Below are 19,517 nucleotides of genomic sequence, written 5' to 3' on the forward strand. Positions count from 1 at the left end.
ATTTCTAGAAAGATGTATTAGAACCATTTTTGAGTTTGTTGGCACAAACAAATGAAAAGAAGTTATTTTTCGTTCTCTTTTAGCTAATTTCTAGCAGCTTACAGAATTTTTTTCAAAAGCAGAAAATAGTCACTATGTTTTCGACCTTTCTGGGACCTCATTTCAGTAATAAATAAATCATGGCTCATCTAAGCTTCCTCACTCAACAAGATAAAAGTCTGTAAAAAATATTTCACAAAGACACACTGGCATTTAAATACCCTGATGAAAATTTTCACTTGATAAATGATTTATTATACCCTAAAATTCAATGAATTTGAATTAAGTAAATGGAAAATTAACATTGTGGTAACTCTCTCAGCTAACCTTCCATTATTTCAGCATCAAAAAAAGGCTGATAGTGCAAGAAAATTTTTTAACCAGTCTAGGTTAAAAAAATATGTATTTTTCAAAACTGAGTGTTGGCTCTAGACATCCTGAGGAAAGCTCTCAAAACTGATACAAGTCCTACTTTTCATGAGTACACATCAGACCGATGAAAAATTTAGTAAAGAAAATACAGCCGACATTTTACTAGACCATTATCATAATGACTATACCATGAGTTTATTTCATGGGATGAATACGTTTATTCGCTAATAATTAATCTCAATGGAATTTGCCAATAAATAGATAATGTAGTAATTAAGAACAATGCTTTAAGAATTATATAACCTTCCTCACAAACAGCTGTTCAAAGGTGATTTTGAGACCAGGAATAAGAGAAAATTCGGGGCTTTTCAGGGAAGTATAAACTTTTGGAAATGGAAGTGAATTTAACGTGAAATAGGTGATCAAAAAATATTAAAGTCCATAACCTTTAAGTCAAAACAACTGTATTTTGATGCACTTTTTCAATACTCCAATAGAGGGATCATCATTGATTGATGATTTTTCTGATGCGCTAATTGTTCTAAACCCTGTCCAACCCACCACAACGCTATGCAATTTACAAAACATAATCCAAATCACTGAAGCATGAACAAGCAATTTTTTTCTAATCTGAGAGTAGCCTCCTTTTTGGAAACCGGAATAAAAATATAACAATCTGAATAGATGTGGCATATTTCAAGCCTGCATTGTGAACAGCAGTCAAGTTCACAACAAATGCCAATAGAAAAAACTCCCCTCACCTGGGAATTGAGCTAGAGACCTTTGGTTTTCTGGGCCACAGAACTGGTAGAGAAAACCAAAAGCTTGTTCTCCGATTCCCAGTCTATGGGAATTTTTCCCATGACAATTAATGTGAATCTGAATAAGGCTCGGTAATAATTTGGAATCGATTTACCAACAGTGAATACTATTTTAGAACAAAACATTGTGTAAAGGAAGATGCCTCAGTCAATAAAGGATGAGCAAAAGTACCTAAGGTAGGTGATAAATAGTGGAATGGCATCCTGATTCAATGAAAAAGAAAGATGGCCCTTTTTCTACGAATTTATTGATAAATGTCCGATGCAATTCAACCATTAGGTAATTTTCAAGTGCAATGTGAATTGTTGAAATCAGCAGCTGTCTTTACACAGCTCGGATGACTGTGGGGTAGAAGGGGAAGGTTGAGATAGGGGAGAAGACATAAGCAGATTTAGGATTGGGGAGGAGTGGTACGTGCCCCCCCAGACGCTTAAAAAAATTAACATGATTTTTAATAGGGTTATTATTACCTTAATTTTGTTTTGTGTATCACTTAATATCATATTAACAACTTTCATGCAAAAATATAAATAATAATTTGTACAGTAATTGTTGTACGTTGCTGTTAATCTCAAATATGAAAAGACTTTGCCTATCAGACCCTTGTAACCCCCCAGAAAAAAATCCTGGATCTGCTGTTGGGAGCAGGGGCGCAGCTAGGAATTAAGGCTGGAGGGGGTAAGGGTGCAACTGATACCGGTGTGTGTGGGGGTATGGACTACCCACCAGGATAAGCAGTAGGTGCAAGATTAATAAATTGCGGAATTTTAACACGTTGCGTACGGATGGCGAGAATTCTCGTCATTTTTTTCCCGAACGTTCCGGATGGATGACGAATATTCTCATCATTTAGGCACGTCAACCTAAACAATTTTAAAACGTACAATACGTATTCTTTAGTACATTTTCAGTTGTTGTTCGTTATTCATAATGAATTGATGCATCATAACATTTGATTGGGTAAAGTTATATTCTAAACATTAGCTTTTTAACCATGTTTAAACCAAAGGCATTACGCCCTAATAGGCACATATTTCCAAATCGGCGTTCCTAAGAATTTAAATACCCCGGTACACAACGTGTTAAGATAAATGGTTCAAAATGGTGAGTTTTACCGCTTTCTGAGGGATATTTTATTAATCCTTAGACTATTTTATTAATGTATCAATCCAATTCAGTAAAATGGATTAAAATTAAAAATTTCTCGGAGCTATGGGGGGGGGTTTTAACCCCCAAAACCCCCCCTCGCAGCACCACTGGTTGGGAGGAGATGTGTCATTGGGTAGTGGACTTATTTTGGCTATGGGATGGCAAGGAGTGGGGAATGGCCCATGAATGTTTCTTCGTTCATCAAAGAAATGCCCTCTTCTGGCACAAATTCCATTTTTTCCCCCATAAATCTTGAAAAGTAACATTTTTGTGATTTTGACTCAGAGAACATAAAGAATGGTCGAATCGCATTGTACATTCATCAATAAACTTATGGAAGAAGTGCCATCCCTCTATTTCATCAAAAGGATGAACACTTTGAAAACTAGAGCCATTACTTCTTAACTCATGTTGTTTAGCTGAGGGCCCAATCTAAAGGGCTAAATTTTGTTTCTCTTTTTTCTTTCTCTGGCCGAATTCCACACGTTATCAAACTCTTCCAAACTTTGAACATGGCAAATGAAACAAACTTTGTACATTCCACACATCTTTTTATAGACCTTGATCAATTTAGAAGACTAAGTAATATTTTCAAGGGGAAGCCAATAAATGCTTATCAAAAATTATGGTCAGCTGTCCAGATCGATCAGGGTACATACATAGAAATCTGGAAAGTAGAGAGTTTGTTTCATTAACTGTGCTTAATGTTCATGATTCCCACAAAGTACTGTCTACATCCATTAATTCAATTCTTTCAAACTTGATGCAAACTGTTCATTCTTGCAGCCAAATTTGTATTGAAGAGTTTTTTCGTGTTTCTCTTGGAGTAGTAAACATTATGCCTAATCCAGACTGTAAGGATTACCAAATGTTTGAAACAAACTTTCCATTCAATTTGTGGACACTGATATAGTTGTAGGACAAATGAAAATAAACTTTAGAAATACGTAATCGATACAGAACTCTACACTAACTGCAATTTTTACTGGATAAAATCATACCTACAAATGACTAAATCACTCTTAAGTACACAAAATATTTACCATATTTTGATCTCCAATTGATTTTAGCCATAGAACTTGAGGTCATTGGAGGTTCCAATTCTTCAAGAGTCCGAATCAATTGATTGTTAATTAAATTCCAAATTTTCCAGAGGTTGAGTAACCTTAGCTAATTAGTGCCAATTTTTGATGACTCGTTCGTTGGTGCTGATTATAGTGGAAGTGCTGGCAGTGGTGTGATGGTAGCTAAGATATTAAGATTTTAAAAATAAATTCTGTTTTAAAAGTAGTAAGCTATTGATAAATGGTATATTTAATCAAAAGTAAAACATAGCCAGTCAGCAAAGTGCACTAGATTTTTGACTTCTCGACTGAAAGGTTCAATATAGGGGAACAGTTTATGAATCATACTGCTTTCCTCATTGGTTTGGCCTCAAAATACCAAATTCTTAATCTCTGTCCTAAGTATGAACAGCTAAGGGTGCTAAAATAATAATGTATCTAAAATATGAGACATGAAGTTGAGTTTCACACAGAGAAAACTTAAGTGTAGCTGAAGAAATAGATCACAGTCCGATTGCATTGGAATATTCCATTGATGATTGGTGAGGATCACAGAGGAGAAATATCTCCTATGCACCAGCAGTTTTTTCATTCATATTTGAAGACATTTGACAAAGTCAAAGATGTGGGTCAAAAGAGTTTAGAATGTATTTTGACAAAGTCAAAACTTCTCCATGAGTATCTACCAAGATTTGTTGTGAGATCACTCGCAGGCAGCGTACATTAGCACTTGTGTTATACCAGTACAAAAAAACTAAAAAAAGACTAATGGTATCTCTCAGAGTATCTTAAGTTTTTCTTCGAAAATAAGCTTAGGCAAAAAAAGTGGTCCCTTTATCATTCTACCAACATGGTCTTGCTGCATTGTCCCTCATTGAATTTCCAAGGAAGTGTGGAAACTACCAAAGGAAAATTACAGGAATAAAAATAATCCTGCATAGATTCACTTCAAAAGGAAACAAATAGTTTTAAAGAATCTAATCTAGAAATTTTAAAAATGATCCCCAGGAGGTACATAAACTATGTATCGATCAAAATTTTCAAAAATCCTTTCACGAGCCACAACTATAGGTTGATGTGCTCACAAGAATCAAGAATCCGCACGTACAGAAAAAATAGGAGCCACAGTGGCGAACAGTGGAAACGTTTTGCAAAATTTTTTATAAAAGTATACAACATCCATCACACTCACTCATAGTAACACAACTTCAAATAAATATGGGTAACAATGCGGCCAGTACGTTATACTTCCCTATGAAAGGCCATGGTAGCCACACTGACGCTGCAGAGACACAAAGTAACAATGCCCAGCACTATGTACACAGACGTAATGAGCCAGAAGGCAAAAAGGTAGAGTGTGCGATTACAGTAGTCCTCCCTTTTTGGATCATAACTTGGCTCATATTCTTTGAACACCCACACTGAACCTGAAAATATAAGAAAAACAGACGTTAACTAAAAATCCCAGTTCACACATTGACCACCAGGGTGTTTTAGTGCATAGTTCTAGTGACACCATTGGTAATGGGTGAACTGTTCTCGAGATTCCCACCAGGTTAAGTCTTTCATTACGGACAACGTTTCAAGCTCCGTCTCGGCGCTCATCATCAGGGCATAAATTTAAATAAAACAACATTCAGCCCGGATGCTGAGTGCCAAGGCAAAGCTTCAAATGTTGGCCGTTATGAAAGAATTAATCCGACAGGTATCCCGAGAACAGTTTACCCACATAATTCGCCGGGAAAGCTTCAACTCGTATTTCACCACTCAACCAACTCTGTATCACCAGATCAAGCAACTAAGAAAATTTGCTATAGAATATTTTACTTTAAACAACATGACTAGCTGAATAAAATTTACATTCCAAGTGAGTTGGGGTTCCTAAACTTACGCAAGTATGTGGGAATTAGAGTCTTACAAGGGAATTGTCCAAAAACGGGTCTAAGATTACAATCAAACTTTTTAGTGCTGTAGTCCATTGGGAACTGTCAACGAATCACCCCCATATGGGGTTATAAATCCAATATTGCATAAAATGCAGTTAAATATTTACTGGTCTAACATATTCTCACAGAAATATATTTCCTTCCACTGTAGCCCTGTGGGTTTATTTATACGACTGCCCTGTGGTTACGGTGATCGTCTCCTATCCGGAGATCCTAGGTTCGATTCTTGGGCGCAGCACTTTTTCTTCCAACAACCAGCATTGACAGGTGTGGTATCCATCCTGAGTGAAGGGCTTGCTTACTTGTTTATGTTGAAGTTTCAATTACTTTACACACAAAAGTGTTGAAAATTTCCATACTGTACACGGGGTTGCATACACCCAAGTGAATATTGGTCTCCAATTGAGGCCCACCGCAATAAAATTGGGCCCAACTTCAACAGACTGTTTGAAAAAGCATTTTTATATATATGAAAGTTGATAATGCATCGTAGGCTTGTTATATCTATTGGGTATTCATACCCGTACTAAAATTCAAAATTCCACGTAAACTGAGTAATAAGAGACATTTGAGTGCCTGCATGATCCAAAACTCGGCCATAATTTTTTTTTTTAATGGCTGATTTCACTTTTGGGGGGGGGGGGGGGGGGGGGGGGGGGGGAAATAGGTGAAAAGGCACTATTTCCAGAATTTTTCCTTGATTTTGACTAACTACCTTCCGTAAAATTTACAGCACTATAGCTCTCCTGAAAGCAGTTGGGATAGTATATTTGAGTGGATCAGTCATTTATGCAAGGGGCTATATATACAGTGGAACCTCGTTAAAGCGAGTACGGGCTATAGCGACACCCCCGCTATTACGAGAGATAGCCGATGCACCGTCAATTGACCCTATAATAAGAGTGTTTAAAAATTCGTTTTTACGAGACCCTTTCGGTGTTGGCTCTCGCCATAGCGAGGGTTTCACTGCCGGAAGACTTTCATCAAGACTCCTTAACCTCTGTAATTCCTAGCGATCTGTTAGAAATGAAGTTAATGGAGTGCTCAGTCTCAAATTTATGTGGTAAACTGTCGTTCGATAAATATAATGATTGACGAAACAATGCTTTGCATGATTTTTATTCAGTGCGGCGCTTATAAATTGTTTGAATAGTTAGTCGTTATTTGAGTAAGGAAATTTAGTGATGCAAAAAAACATCGCCTTTCGTCCGGATTTATGATTACGTTTATCGGATAGATGTTTATCTGTCGCCGCACCACTCCTGTTCCTGTGTATCTGTTCGCAACAGGTGTATTGGCTATTATTTGCTCCACCTCCGGTAAAGCGACAATTCGCTATAGCGAGTGTTTATTAGTGCACTGTGGGGTGTCGTTATATCGAGGTTGCACTGTAGTTAGGTATAGACCTCTATTATAGGTAGACTTTGAAAAATACAACAGCAAATAATAATGCCTGCTGCAACATAATTTATAAGTACCAAGATTATGATATTGAAGTTGCCAAATTTCTTACATTTGATTAAGTATATCCTCGCATGTTTCAATTTCAATTTTTAAACCCTTTTACTGCCACCAGGCCGATATATCAGCCCTCGCTGGTTAAGCGAAAACTGCCATAGGCCGATTTATCGGTCCGAATTATTTCACTTTTTTTTTTCGTGATTGTGGCCTTTTCAACAGGTGTAATTTATGTAAACCCCCATAATCTATCTCTGGTTATAAGATATAAATATATCTTAAGAATTGGGAAAAAAATCTAGACATATTAAATAAAATTAAGTAGCTGAAAATTTTTTAAATCTGAAATGTTGCTAATTCCTACATGGCACTGATTACAGTGCACAGGTACACTCAACCATTGACCAAACCAAACATTGCAAAAAATATAGCTTCATTTCTGGATGCATGGACTTACCGATTATGAACCAGCCCAGCATGAAGCAATTGATAAGCGTCTGCATGTTGGACTGCCTCATTCTCTCTTCAGGAGGCTCCTCTTCCCTCTGCCTAACTTTCGAAGAAATGTGAAGGAGTTGCTTAAAAACCCCAAAGCCACCTGGAGAAGGATAATGCAAGGGCTTCTTACTTCAAACTACCCACAATAAGCACACTGTTGCTTCAAAGATTTACCAATGCAACGGACACTATATTCTGGGACAGAGGATAGCATGGAAGCCACACAAATGACTCTCACAGAACCTGTGTGAATGCAGTTAAATGTACGTATAACAGATACACCCATAATTCTCATGCACTATCACCAATGCGGGCCAATCATTCTGACATTTGCTTGGCATGAGGCACCCATCAGTGTGGTATACATATACCGTATAAGCTTGTGTAAGAGGCGCACACGTGTAAGAGGCGCACCCCTATTTTGAGGATCGAAGCTATAAAGAAAAAAAAAAGCGACATTTTTTTAATCCTATCGTGCGGTGTTGCAGACGTATGCCTGGAATTTCGACAGTTATCGAAATGTCCTCTTTCAGTACTATTTGAAAGAGGAAATTTTGATTACTGCGGCGGCATAAGAGGGAGTAGAAAGAGTTCCGATCCTCTCTTTGCCTACGCAATCGCTCTACGTTGCTTGTCCTACTCACGAACAATTTTGTTTGAAAGCTCTCGCAGGAGTATTGCAATAGAATTGCAGCCGTGGAAAATTTTATGGCAAAACACGACAGGCAAATGGCATGAGCTTTCCCAAGAGTTTGAACAACAATCGGGGCAATCTCAGCGCCGTAGGATAATAACCACGTCGTAGATTTAAGGCCCCTTGCATACGCACCGATTTTGGACGGCCGGTAAAATATCGGCCGTCCACATTCCAATAGTGAACAATGGGAGAGCATTGGAGCTTGCACACGTACCGACCACACGCCGGCACCGGCAAAATGCCGGTTAGCTGCCGGCTATTGTCACTGTGGATCGCCGATGCCGGCTCAAAAACTTATCAACGTATCGTTTGACCGGTAAAAATCCGGCGTGTGTGCAAGCATTGCTTCGCCGGTAAAATATCGGCCAATATTTTACCGGCCGTCCAAAATCGGTGTGTGTGCAAGGGGCCTAACGGAACTACACTCGGCTCTCCATCAGCTAATGCCTCTGCCGTTTTTTTCCTTTCCGAGACTCCACAGGAAAATATCAAGTTGCAGGGGAACAATGGAAACGTGTTTCATCCCTACCCCATTCCACCAACTGACCTTTTTCGGTCTACCAGGTTCAATTCCCCGAGTTTCTGGAGTTCAAATGCTACATGAGTCACCTTCTGAGCTCGAAGATATCTCGAAATCTTTCAGCAATTGTATGACACGTACGAGGTTCTAAAAAGAATTAGACCTAACGCGACGTATATCTTACAGCATTTAAGTTTTTTGAGCTCTAATTGATCGACACAAAGATTTATAGCTAAAATAAGGCTACTAATATTCAACATAGTCCAAACAGCCCAATTTCGGAAGAAACAAGCGTAGCATAAGTGCATTCAAACAAGACGAGACGGACTGGAAACTCAGGCAACGCAAACTGCGTATATCACATTGCTGCGCCTTCGCCCCTTCGCTTTAATGGCAACGACGTCACATGCAAGATCGGACGTGTTCTTCCCTTGCTCCTTCGCTCGTAGCTTTAAATACGGAGGGGAGGTAGCCATCTTCCCCTCGACCTCTCCTTCAGCGCTCTTCACTTATAAGCATTTCCGATTTCTTCTATCCACCATTAAGTCCAACAATGAGCACACTCGTTCGAATTTTTTCAACCGCAGGTTTTGACACCAATATTACTATATGCAGTATAAATGCCGCGGGATGCCCACTCATGGCAATAAATTTAGCGCGCGCTCCGGAGCGAATCACCCCGCGTGATCTTTTCAATGTTCACCTCTGGGGTACCGACGTGACGGCGCGATGCTTGCAAGAAATTTTAAGAAACAAGAGCATTTTAAAAATACGTCACTAAGGGAGAAACTCTCCTGCCTGCCGCTTGATTTTGACCCAGGGTTTCAGATGACTGACTCACGCTGAAAATCAAGGCCACTCAGTTCCCCTTGGACTTGCGACCGGGGAAGGGGAGGGGGGGGGAGACTAGAAGTTTGTGTAAGAGGCGCACCCCCATTTTCGGCTGCAATATCTGGGAAAAAAGGTGCGCCTCTTACACGCGCTTATACGGTATATTACTTCTGACCTAGCAAGTGTGGGTGAATTTTTGGGTGTGTCATTAGTAAGAGAGATACAGTAACAATCAGCTTGATAACACAATATTGGCCCAGCCAAATCACATCCAAATGGAAACTTGCAAATTTGACTTATGATAAAGCTATTGCAAACATGAGCACTCACTATCGTCAGATTATTTCCCTATACTTATCCACATAAACCAACCAACACAAAAGATCACTCGCTATAATTAGACCACACTCATTATAACGGACTTCTACCATATTTAAACGAACATGATAAGAATACCCCCACTAAACAAAGATAAAGGCCTGCTTGCCATTACTTTCTTTTCAAAGTTCTAGAGAAAAGGATGCATTGATACTTCCGCAAGACTAAGAATCCTGGCAAGACACTCATGTTGCATTTCACACAATGTAAATATCCATTGTCCACAATTAGTTCTTACTTTCTTTTAAGTTATTAATGACAAATCATCTCTATGTGAATGAGGCTTGGACGTTTACAGCAGCAAAAAACTCAAGATTGGAAGAATTTGAAATTTGGCAATATCAAAGAATGATGAAGATAAAATGAAACAACAGAGTAAGCAATGAGAAGTGCTAAGAAGAGTGGGAGAGAAGAGAGGAAGAAAAAAGTAAAAGACAACTCTGGACAAAGGGACAATTCTGTCGGTCTGTATTCTTTATATATAAAGAAGTGTCTTTTTGATGTAAAGATCAATCAAAACTTCTTGGAGACAAGAGGAAATGTCCACCAGCATTTCACCAGGAACAGGGAGACTCTTCAATGTTCCCTACTGTAGACTATCTAAAACTTATAAATCATTTCATGTAATTAAGTTGCACCTGCTTAATAGTTTACCCTCTGAAGCTAAATTTGTTAGTGTTAACAAATTCAAAAGAGTTGTGCATGCCTGGCTAATAAAAAAGGCCTTCTAGTCAATCGAGGAATTCATTGATAGCGACAAGGGTGATTTAATTTTTTTGTGATTTAATTTTTTTGTGATTTAATATTCTCCATAATTTCACCAAAATGTTCATTATAATTTCTTGTATCTTTTGATATTTTTTGTATATTTTGTGACTGAATATTTTCAGAAATTGCACTAATAATATAATAATTTTCTGTAGTTGTAATATTTTGTATACCAAACATGACGAAGACTAATGCAAATTGTGTTTTGTTTTGTCTAATTAATATTATTATTATTATGAGGCATGATGGCCTGATGAAAACAAACGAAGAAGGGCAGGAGGAAGGAAGGCTAAGTCATGGCCCCAATTATCTTACAAAGGACAGGTTATAAACAATGTAAAAGAGAAGAAATATGTAGCCAAGAAAAGGCTAGTGTATAGGAGAAAGGAATAGAGAGTTGCATCAAACCAATCTTCGGATTGTTGACTAATAATGATGATCATCACAATTATAATTTTCTACACAATGTCCAAACACAAAAAAATATTTCTAGCATAAATGTGACGAATAAATAGATCTAATTTATGTTTGAAAAGCAGTCAGTTAATTGCCAACTTCCTGCAGGGCTAGCGGCAGTGAGACACATGACTCAAAACCACCATAAGGCCCAAAAATCTGCTCACAATAGGGTATTATAGCCAATCAAAGAGTTAGATTACTAGGTAGCATGAAAGGCCACAGGTATCAATGAAATCATGACACGGCCAAGGGTATAAAATAAACAACACTAGTTGCAGCGATGGAGGGGCAGTTGTTAAAGAAAATAGATGTTGGAGTGGTTTCGATGGGGTTATAGAAGGCGATCACTTAACTCCGGCTCCTTATAATACTTACCTCCAACGACTAGATAAACGGGTATGTATTCTCCTTGAGGACAGTCGTTGAAGTACATGGCGCCAATAACTATCATACAAACTGGAATCACTATTGTTATACCCAAGATAATGGAGCACCCAACTGAAAAAAGTAATTTTTTAGGTTCAGACAGATCACAAAATGACCATTACAAGGCACCGTTACTGGTTTTACAACTATGTAAAAATACTTACTTGTCCCTAATAACAAAATAAAAAGATTTTTTAAGAAGTCAAAAATTCCTTTGGAAGATTTGTGTGCCTCTCTAACACGACCGAAGAGTGAATCATACGAGGGTGGTGGCGCTGAAAAGGAAACGATTATGATTCGGCACCGCATAAAAGAAATAGCAGATTTCATCGAAATCTATTATACAAAATCCAACCATTAGGATCGATGGCTTCTTCGTACGATGGTGGAGGTCCTCTATCGTTACTCCCATGGACAGGAACAGTCCCGGGTATATCACGGTATGACGGAGGAGGTATGTGAGTCTCAGATAATTCTTCCGCAGGAGTGAAAGGCACTGGGGAACTGGGTTCTGGTTCTTCATAATCCTTGTCGCAAATAACAAAATGGGAGATAAAAATTAATCGACCATCATCCGTAAATACCACACAACAATGAACATGTTTACTGTCATGACGTTCATGTGACAGAGTTATAGAATCCAATCAATATCACCGTGACAGCTCATGCAAAGAATAACTTAGCAAAATCAAAACTACAGGGTATGAAATCATTCAGAATTCGTAAGAGTAATAAACGTGAAAGTTTAAAAATGAAAACACACCTGTTGGTGGTAGAGAGTAACATACGGAGAATTCGCAGCGGCCATTGTGCCTCATAATTACAGCTATGCACTGTAGAGAGCAGCAGAGGCACATCCACAAAATAAATGAATGTATTCGTAATTTCAGCGGAATTTTTTTTGCATTCTTCATTCCTGATTTCTCTTCATCTTGCTTGATTGTTTTTTTTTTAAAGTAACCCTCTTGCGTCAGTATATCAGCAAAGTTTAAATGTACCTATTTTATTGAATTTAAATTAATTTTTTTACGTGTCAGCTGTTTATGGTCGATGCCTCCTTGTTTACAGGTAGGTCCTATTTGGAATTCCAAACTGTTCTCAACTCCGATATTGCAACCCTCTACCATTGTGCCTCTTAATTTCTCCCTCTTGTCCTTATCAATTAGTTAATGGATACAGAATACATCCATGAGCTGACTGCTGTCATGGAATATCATCATATCCGGCTGAGCTGCCCAGATCTACCTCCCCATAGGACTTAGGCATTATTCCTGAATGGAGACGTGAATTTCTGCAAACTTCACCCGTGAAACTCTAGGTTAGCCAATTCTTCATTTAATGGGACCGGCAATGATTAAAATGGTCCTCATTTTCGTGGGTTATTTAATCACCTATTATTCGGGGAATTTTATCCAATGCGAGAAGGCGAACTTGGGTCACAATTTTTTTTGTTTTTGAACGTTAGTGAATCTCATGACTTGTTTATGACAGTTGTTATTTTTTGTTATAAAACTGTAGTTAATATACTAAAAAAATGTCGAGGCATAGGGAAATGGTTCGCGAAGCTGAGAAATACTTCGATTTATTCACGTGGATCATTTTTTCCAGAGTAGTTGGCTGCCGATAGTCCAAGATGGGTAAAAATAAGCCTCTCCAAGGAAAGGAGGCATTTTTGAGAATGAATTTCTTGTACCAGGCTGCTAACACCATAATTGCTCACAATCCAGATTGTGAGAACTTGGTTTCCCATTTTGGGAGATGCTTGGTGAAAATAGGGAAGAAAAATGTGTTAAGGATTGATAAAGACTTAAAAAAAAGAATTTGCAAAGGGTGTGGTAATATACTAATTCCGGGAGTAAGTGCAACATTACGCCAACGGCGTAAGAAAGGACGCAAACGTGTTGTGATAACTTGTTTATTGTGTTCGACTGTAAAGCGCTTTCCCTTACGTGGTAAAAGTCCTCGGAAAGTCAGCACTGCGCCGGTATCAGAATGAACTCTTTTGATCTTTAGAGTGTTGAATAATCTTTGGTGTTCAATTTTTCATTCCACAAAACAGAGTCAACAAGTGCCTGTTACGACTAGATGTTTTTGCTGTTCATGGGGTAATTGTTTTCATCTTGTTTTAAGGTAGAAATCGTATAGATCTTGAATGGATTCCCTAATGGAAATATTCAATTCCGTTCAATTGAAAAGTGGCGTATTCCAATTGGAGATTTGAAAATTCAATTGAATATGAGGTAATCCAATTGAATTTCCATTTATTCAATTGAATATGAGGTAATCCAATTGAATTTCCATTTATTCAATTGAAATTTGTCTCCTTTCAATTGAACAGAATTGAATATTTGTAATGGGGTTTGGGCAGAATTTTGTTGGTGTAATTAAAGTTTTTGTATGCCCATTATCTGCGGACTTTTTCCTTACCCTTCGACATGAAATTCCAGTCCATTTCATTTATTCAATGTATTATACTTCTTGTCATTTCTTCTCCATTTAATAGTTAAAATCATGAACCTTCTTGTTGTATTGATACTCATTGCTTGGCAATAGTTAAGGGCTGGAATATGTCTTAAAGTTATTCTTGGTTTGCTCTTTTGTAGAAATGCACAATAAAAATCTGTATGTTACACATAATTTGTTTTTAAAAATGGCATTGGGAGTTGAATGCCATTACCCAACTTACTCAGATTTTGAGACGGATAAGGTCATTAGTTTTTTTAAATGAGGTGTGACCCATAAGTGTGCAATACAGGGGTCTCATCCTTTCAAAAATTAAATTTGCATATAAATCTATGTTCATTACAGCCTTATTTATGGTAGAAACAATATTTTCAGAGGTCATTTAGCTTCATGCTGGACAGCCTTTCATGCTGAACGTATAAGAATCAGTGAAGATCAAGTGTTATACATACTATTAGCTTTGGTTTTCAATGCATACGTGGCAACATGCATTTCATCAGACATGGTGATCGTGATTTCATGGTTGGCTCTCACCATTTGTGCCAAAAAAAATTTCCCCATTACTTTCATTGGCTTCCAGTAATTTGAAGCAATGAGGAGATCTTGCGGCTAAGCTTAATGCCAGTGTTGCAAATGGTGGGTATAGATTTACATTAAGCAAATTTAATCATTGAGAGTACTCCATCACTCTATTCTAGTAAAGAAATATTAATGTTTAAAAATGAAAACACCTGTTGAAAATGAAGTAGTTAATATTCTAATAAGTTAATGAAAAGTTAAAATTTCCCAGTGGCTATAATGCCTCATAAGCACAGCAGTTGCAATAGGGAGTAGATACAGGTGGTATTGATATTGTTTCTGCCTGTTCCTGCTAGAGGTATTTGATTATGGAAGTGTGGATGCAAGAAAATGAACAACATGCCTCTGGCAGACTTCACCTTCAATTAACACTTTATTTCTCTTTACATTTTAATTAATTTTCACTTGCATATCATTAATTAAGTTCATTTTTGTTGTTATGCTATTTTAGTTTATTTTTGGAGTAAAATTTTACAAGATTGTTGATGAAATATTGCTACTACATCAAGCATAGTTCATCTATTTTATAATCATATCCACACCAGTCAAAATTACAGGTCAACTGAACTATCATGTTGCACTGTATACAATGAGCAAATAATCGATTATGAAAGACGTGCTACTGAATAATTCCACACATTGAGCAGGGTTGGTACTTTAATTTACAATTTCAGTAAGTCTTACAAAAGCCACAGAGTCAATGTCTGTAATGGCCTTGACGTTTCATTGGATTACTTATTGGTATTGGTACTTGGGATTTTAATTTGTGAGGCTAAACTGATCTGAATTTCAAAACATATACAATACGAAGCCTTACGCTCAGTATACTTGAGAATGGAAATTTTACAATTCTATTCAAGCAGTCGCTTTCACGAAATTTTTTTTAGTTAATTCTAAGTTAAACTGTCTAGACATTCGAATAATTAAACATAAATACTCCCAGATGCTGTATTCAAGTAAGTCACAACCAGAAACTTTTTTTGTTTTAATATTCCAAGCGAAACACTCCTTATGCCAAAAAAATTCAGTTATATAGTCTCAATACTCAAAAATTTTATAAACTTAAAAAAAAAAAATTATACCTATGGGAAGGTTAAATGAGCTAAATTATATCAATAACAAAATGGGTCTTCTCACTTACTGAAAATTCAGTTTTTGTGGACATTGTAGCAGCAAATTGAATACGTTGAACACCATGCAGTATGTGCAATGAGCATATTTGTCTCGCTTAGTTGCAGCTATCGGGGAGAAGAAGAAATTCCTCATCACACCTCTTGTTATAGGGGCACCTCCATACATTATTGAGAGCATCATATGAACAGACAAAAGTTATCCTTTGCGTGGCCTACATCTCCAAGACTGAAGTGGATTCTGTGCACCAGCATTATAAAAACACTAAGTAATATTTAAACACTCTTTAAGATTCCTTAATACAAATAGAAATTTAGATTCAAGATAATTAATCATTTCCGTGAACCCCGTCTCTTCATCGATGAAGTGCACTGTGGGCAGTACCATTTTCCCTTGGGTGACGAGGTTATTCCAACACATGGGTAGTGGAACCATTCCAAGGGACACTGAAAAATGGAAACACCTTCATAAGCCCCAACATTATATTCCAGATAATCTGGATAAAATTCCCTTTGGACTACTTATTTAATGATCCTGCACATAACTATGAGTGGTATTAAAATTAGAGGGGCTCACATTCATGAGTTAGTGATCATCATGCGGTCATAGCACAAAAATGAAATATCTATGAAAATTTTGCTTTGTTACGAATTTGGAACTTAATTGCGTTTCATGTTATTTATGGTAATAGGTACTCAACCACTAATATTGAAAAAGGACTATTCTTGTCATGTGCACTTGAGGCTGTTAATTAATTAATGAAGAGTTTACCTTCATGACTGTTCTATACATTACAATGTCATTCTCAGTGATCATGAGATTAAGTGCCATTGAATAGATAACTTAATTACAGAGCTGAACTGAAAATATGTACCAAATATTTCCTTCATTGCTATACTCTTTGCAATAATAATAAGAATAATCAACTTTTACCTTAATTCTGTATAAAAATAGCATTGAACTACTTAATTTTTCCATGGTATTAAGCCTCAAAAATATCTTCTGCAATGGGATAAACACTTTACGAATTAACAAATATGAACGAATTGATAAAAAATCTGAAATATTCTTACTTCACACAGTAAAAGTGAAATTTGCCCATGCCGAAAGATTACAAGAGTGGATTAGCACTATTTGAAACCAAAACAACAAACACAGACACAGTGAAAGGATTGGCACAGAACTTTTTTTAGAAAACACAGCCTGAAAGCATCGGTAGAGAAAAGAGGCTGGGAGATTATGCTAATCTGTCAGTCTCATGGGACTTTAAACAAACTAAATAAATCACCTTCAAACAAATTTGAACTTTTCTACATAATTAATCTTGAATAAACTTTCCAAAACCACCAACACACAAGCTACAGTGATACTAACATCTTCATTGTCACAAGCAACCATGTCTCCGTAAGAAACTTGGTTGCAGATGCAGTAGCGAGGTTCATTTGGATCGTAAGTCCAGTCAGGATCATCATTCGCATCGTTCACTTGGTCGGTGGAAGACTCTTCCGCTGGGGGTGGGGGAGATGGCTCTGAGAGAGCTGGCATCGTGTGAGTAGTTACGACAGGGACGACTGGTGAGGCAACAGCAGCATACGATGGCAGTGGGTGGCTGGTGGTGGCACTACTGTTTGGCTGGCTAGGGATCAATGCCAGAGCATTGGAAGTCGTGGACATTGATGATGGCACGGGAGCAATTACCGCTGTCAACGCTGTGCTTGATGACATAGGTCCTGACACAGATTTCCTGGAAAAGAGTATGGACTTGAATCAGAGACAGTTTTCGGCATGAGGTAATAATAAACATACAGTAACAAAATATCATCGTTTAAGATTGCCGGATTCATCTGATTACACCGAAAGTTGTTCATTATTTTATGTGTGCATATAATTTTCTTCAAGTAGGTACATACATCGATTGTTCTCTAAAATAAATGTTAAATAACAAAAAACAGCAAATAAATGCGGTCAATCTGCTAATGCTTTACACCTAAGTTATATACAATGTATTAAATAGAGAAACCCATTTATTGAAGAGTCCATTCTGCTACGTCATTGTAAGAGGTTGACAGCAAAATAAATGTAGTGGAATTGTACCGCATATTTTTTTCAATCATAATGAACATTAATTCCATTGGCATACATGAAAACATAGTATTTATTCTAAAATTTTCAAATAAGAAACAGTTCAAGGGCATCTATACTAAACTTCATCTTGTTTGACAGAAGAAATAACAACTTGGTGATATCCCAAACAGGTTTTATTCACCCAACCAGTTTTGTTGCTTAGTGCTCTATTTTAAGAGTACAACCCCACACAAGTTGTATCCATGAAAATGGTGCAGCAAGCACTCTAAAGATCTGGATATATAAAAACTGTCTGGAGTATTACAATGTTCTCGTTCTCTCAAGTCTAAATCCCACAAAGTGGAGTGGAAAACAGATGAATTTACACTTCACTATGCTTTACAGGATCTGTTAGGAACAAAGCTTGAATTTCATCAGTTGGGGGGTAAACAGGACAGTTCTCCTACCTTGGGGGAGCGACGTCAGCAACGGTACTTGCACTGTGAATGCCATTGGACTGCACACTCGTCTGACCATTAGAATGGCCATTGACATGAGTTTTCACCGCAGCCTTCTCCTCAGGCGCGCCATCCAAACCGTCATACTTGGAATCCCACAGCTTGGCTCTTTTTGTCTTTGTTTTCTGCCTAAAATATTCATAACAGTATGGTCAGTCATAAAGAAACAACATAGTGGTTACAAAGAGAGAAAAATAATTCTTTAAGTTAAAGGTAATTATAACAGTACATACTGTCACCAACAAAAACATGCATCACAACCCTCATTTCCCACAAAATATTTCTAGGGTTTTCCGTATTCTGTTTCTTTAAAGCCACTGCTAGACATAGGTGGGTTTCTCATGATTTTTTGAAGTGATACCAAAGCTTAGGGGACCCTGAATAATTTCCATTTCCTCAGTATCAAAGAAAGTTGTCTAGCCAGCTTGTTACATTAACTGCTTATTAGCTTATCTACCTTACACTTCCCTATCTGGTCTCCTCAGTTACTTTTATAGTTTCCCATTGATTTCTAACTTACTCTGTCCTACATTTTACCCTTCCACACCTCAGAACAAGTTTCTCAAAGGGATTATTTATTTCTCGTTACTGCCCTGAAAACAGAGCATTTAAGTCAAGAAAGATCTGAGGTTTTCCCGATGTATGATGTTGTTGAAGTTGTTTCGGGTTTCCCACAGGGTGAGGTTCTCCATCTCTGCCGACGTTTCGATGGCCGTGTCGTCCATCGTCATCAGGGCAAGTGCCCCCCCCCATCTGTATCCGCCACTGGTACCAGTGCTTACGGGGGCAGTGGCGTAGCGAGGGTGGAACCCACCCAGCCAAAGACGAAAGGCCTGTTTACACGATACATTAACACATACGAGTTAATGTCAGTTTGCATGAATGATTTTTGTGGACCGGAACGGAACGTGAACGAATGCATGAACCAAATTAGAACAGGAACTATTTTCTGTGCTTGCATTCGCACAAGTTGGGTGGTTATACGGTGCATTTTGGCATTCATTCTCGCATTCTTATGTTTAGACATTAACCCGTACGTGTTATTGTTGTACCTTGTACGTGTTAAGCCTTGAGGCCACGACGGAACGTGTATGGTAGGCTTCAGCCACAATGTCTCTGAGTTCCAACATGCATAGACAAGTAGCTTTCAAATATTCATCAATTATTTTCACAGATAGCTTTGAAGCTTATTAAATGAAAAATTTCATTGGAGTACCACCTTTAAAATTGCCATCTTTTAATGGGTGACCTTTGCTCTCCCCTTTAACCGTTAAACTGCAGGAAATTTTGTATACATTTTGTACACTGACTGCAGAAAAACTTTTTTAAACATTT

The 19,517-nt window shown here is 37.6% G+C and overlaps 2 protein-coding genes and 2 long non-coding RNA genes across 4 annotated transcripts in view; 2 read left to right on the forward strand and 2 right to left on the reverse strand.

Moving 5' to 3' along the window:
* Positions 1–4,588: 4,588 nt before the first annotated feature.
* LOC124162327 (transmembrane protein 272-like) lies at positions 4,589–12,315 on the reverse strand. Its single transcript, XM_046538833.1, has 6 exons — positions 12,191–12,315; positions 11,783–11,954; positions 11,592–11,702; positions 11,377–11,499; positions 7,308–7,448; positions 4,589–4,873 (listed from the first exon to the last, which is right to left on the reverse strand). Exons 1-6 carry the CDS (start codon positions 12,233–12,235, stop codon positions 4,689–4,691), a joined length of 777 nt encoding a protein of 258 aa, XP_046394789.1. The 5' UTR covers positions 12,236–12,315; the 3' UTR covers positions 4,589–4,688.
* A 5-nt stretch (positions 12,316–12,320) lies between these two features.
* Positions 12,321–13,186, forward strand: LOC124162328. Its single transcript, XR_006865537.1, has 3 exons — positions 12,321–12,495; positions 12,594–12,745; positions 13,036–13,186. It is a non-coding gene; the product is annotated as an uncharacterized LOC124162328 (long non-coding RNA).
* Positions 13,187–13,441: 255 nt separating this feature from the next.
* On the forward strand, positions 13,442–14,059 carry LOC124162329. Its single transcript, XR_006865538.1, has 2 exons — positions 13,442–13,667; positions 13,708–14,059. It is a non-coding gene; the product is annotated as an uncharacterized LOC124162329 (long non-coding RNA).
* A 764-nt stretch (positions 14,060–14,823) lies between these two features.
* Positions 14,824–19,517, reverse strand: part of LOC124162018 (inhibitor of growth protein 3) — a 32,601-nt gene continuing 27,907 nt past the window's right edge. Inside the window, exons 8-10 of the mRNA XM_046538344.1 lie at positions 18,132–18,311; positions 16,975–17,344; positions 14,824–16,046 (exon numbers count right to left, since the gene is read on the reverse strand). Of these exons, the coding sequence (XP_046394300.1) occupies positions 15,933–16,046; positions 16,975–17,344; positions 18,132–18,311 (664 nt within the window). The 3' untranslated portion in view covers positions 14,824–15,932. The remainder of the gene's footprint in view (positions 16,047–16,974; positions 17,345–18,131; positions 18,312–19,517) is intronic.

The sequence above is a fragment of the Ischnura elegans genome, chromosome 7 (assembly GCF_921293095.1).
Source record: "Ischnura elegans chromosome 7, ioIscEleg1.1, whole genome shotgun sequence".
Classification (NCBI taxonomy): Eukaryota; Metazoa; Arthropoda; class Insecta; order Odonata; family Coenagrionidae; genus Ischnura; species Ischnura elegans.

What these genes read in the sequence shown, in the direction of transcription:
- LOC124162327 (XM_046538833.1), bottom strand. Translation starts at nt 12,235, where the DNA reads ATGGCCGCTGCGAATTCTCCGTATGTTACTCTCTACCACCAACAG. An exon ending in TATTTTGTTATTAGGGACAA is followed by an intron (nt 11,500 to 11,591) that starts GTAAGTATTTTT and finishes TACTTTTTTCAG; the next exon opens with TTGGGTGCTCCATTATCTTG. An exon ending in GCTGGGCTGGTTCATAATCG is followed by an intron (nt 4,874 to 7,307) that starts GTAAGTCCATGC and finishes TTATATTTTCAG; the next exon opens with GTTCAGTGTGGGTGTTCAAA.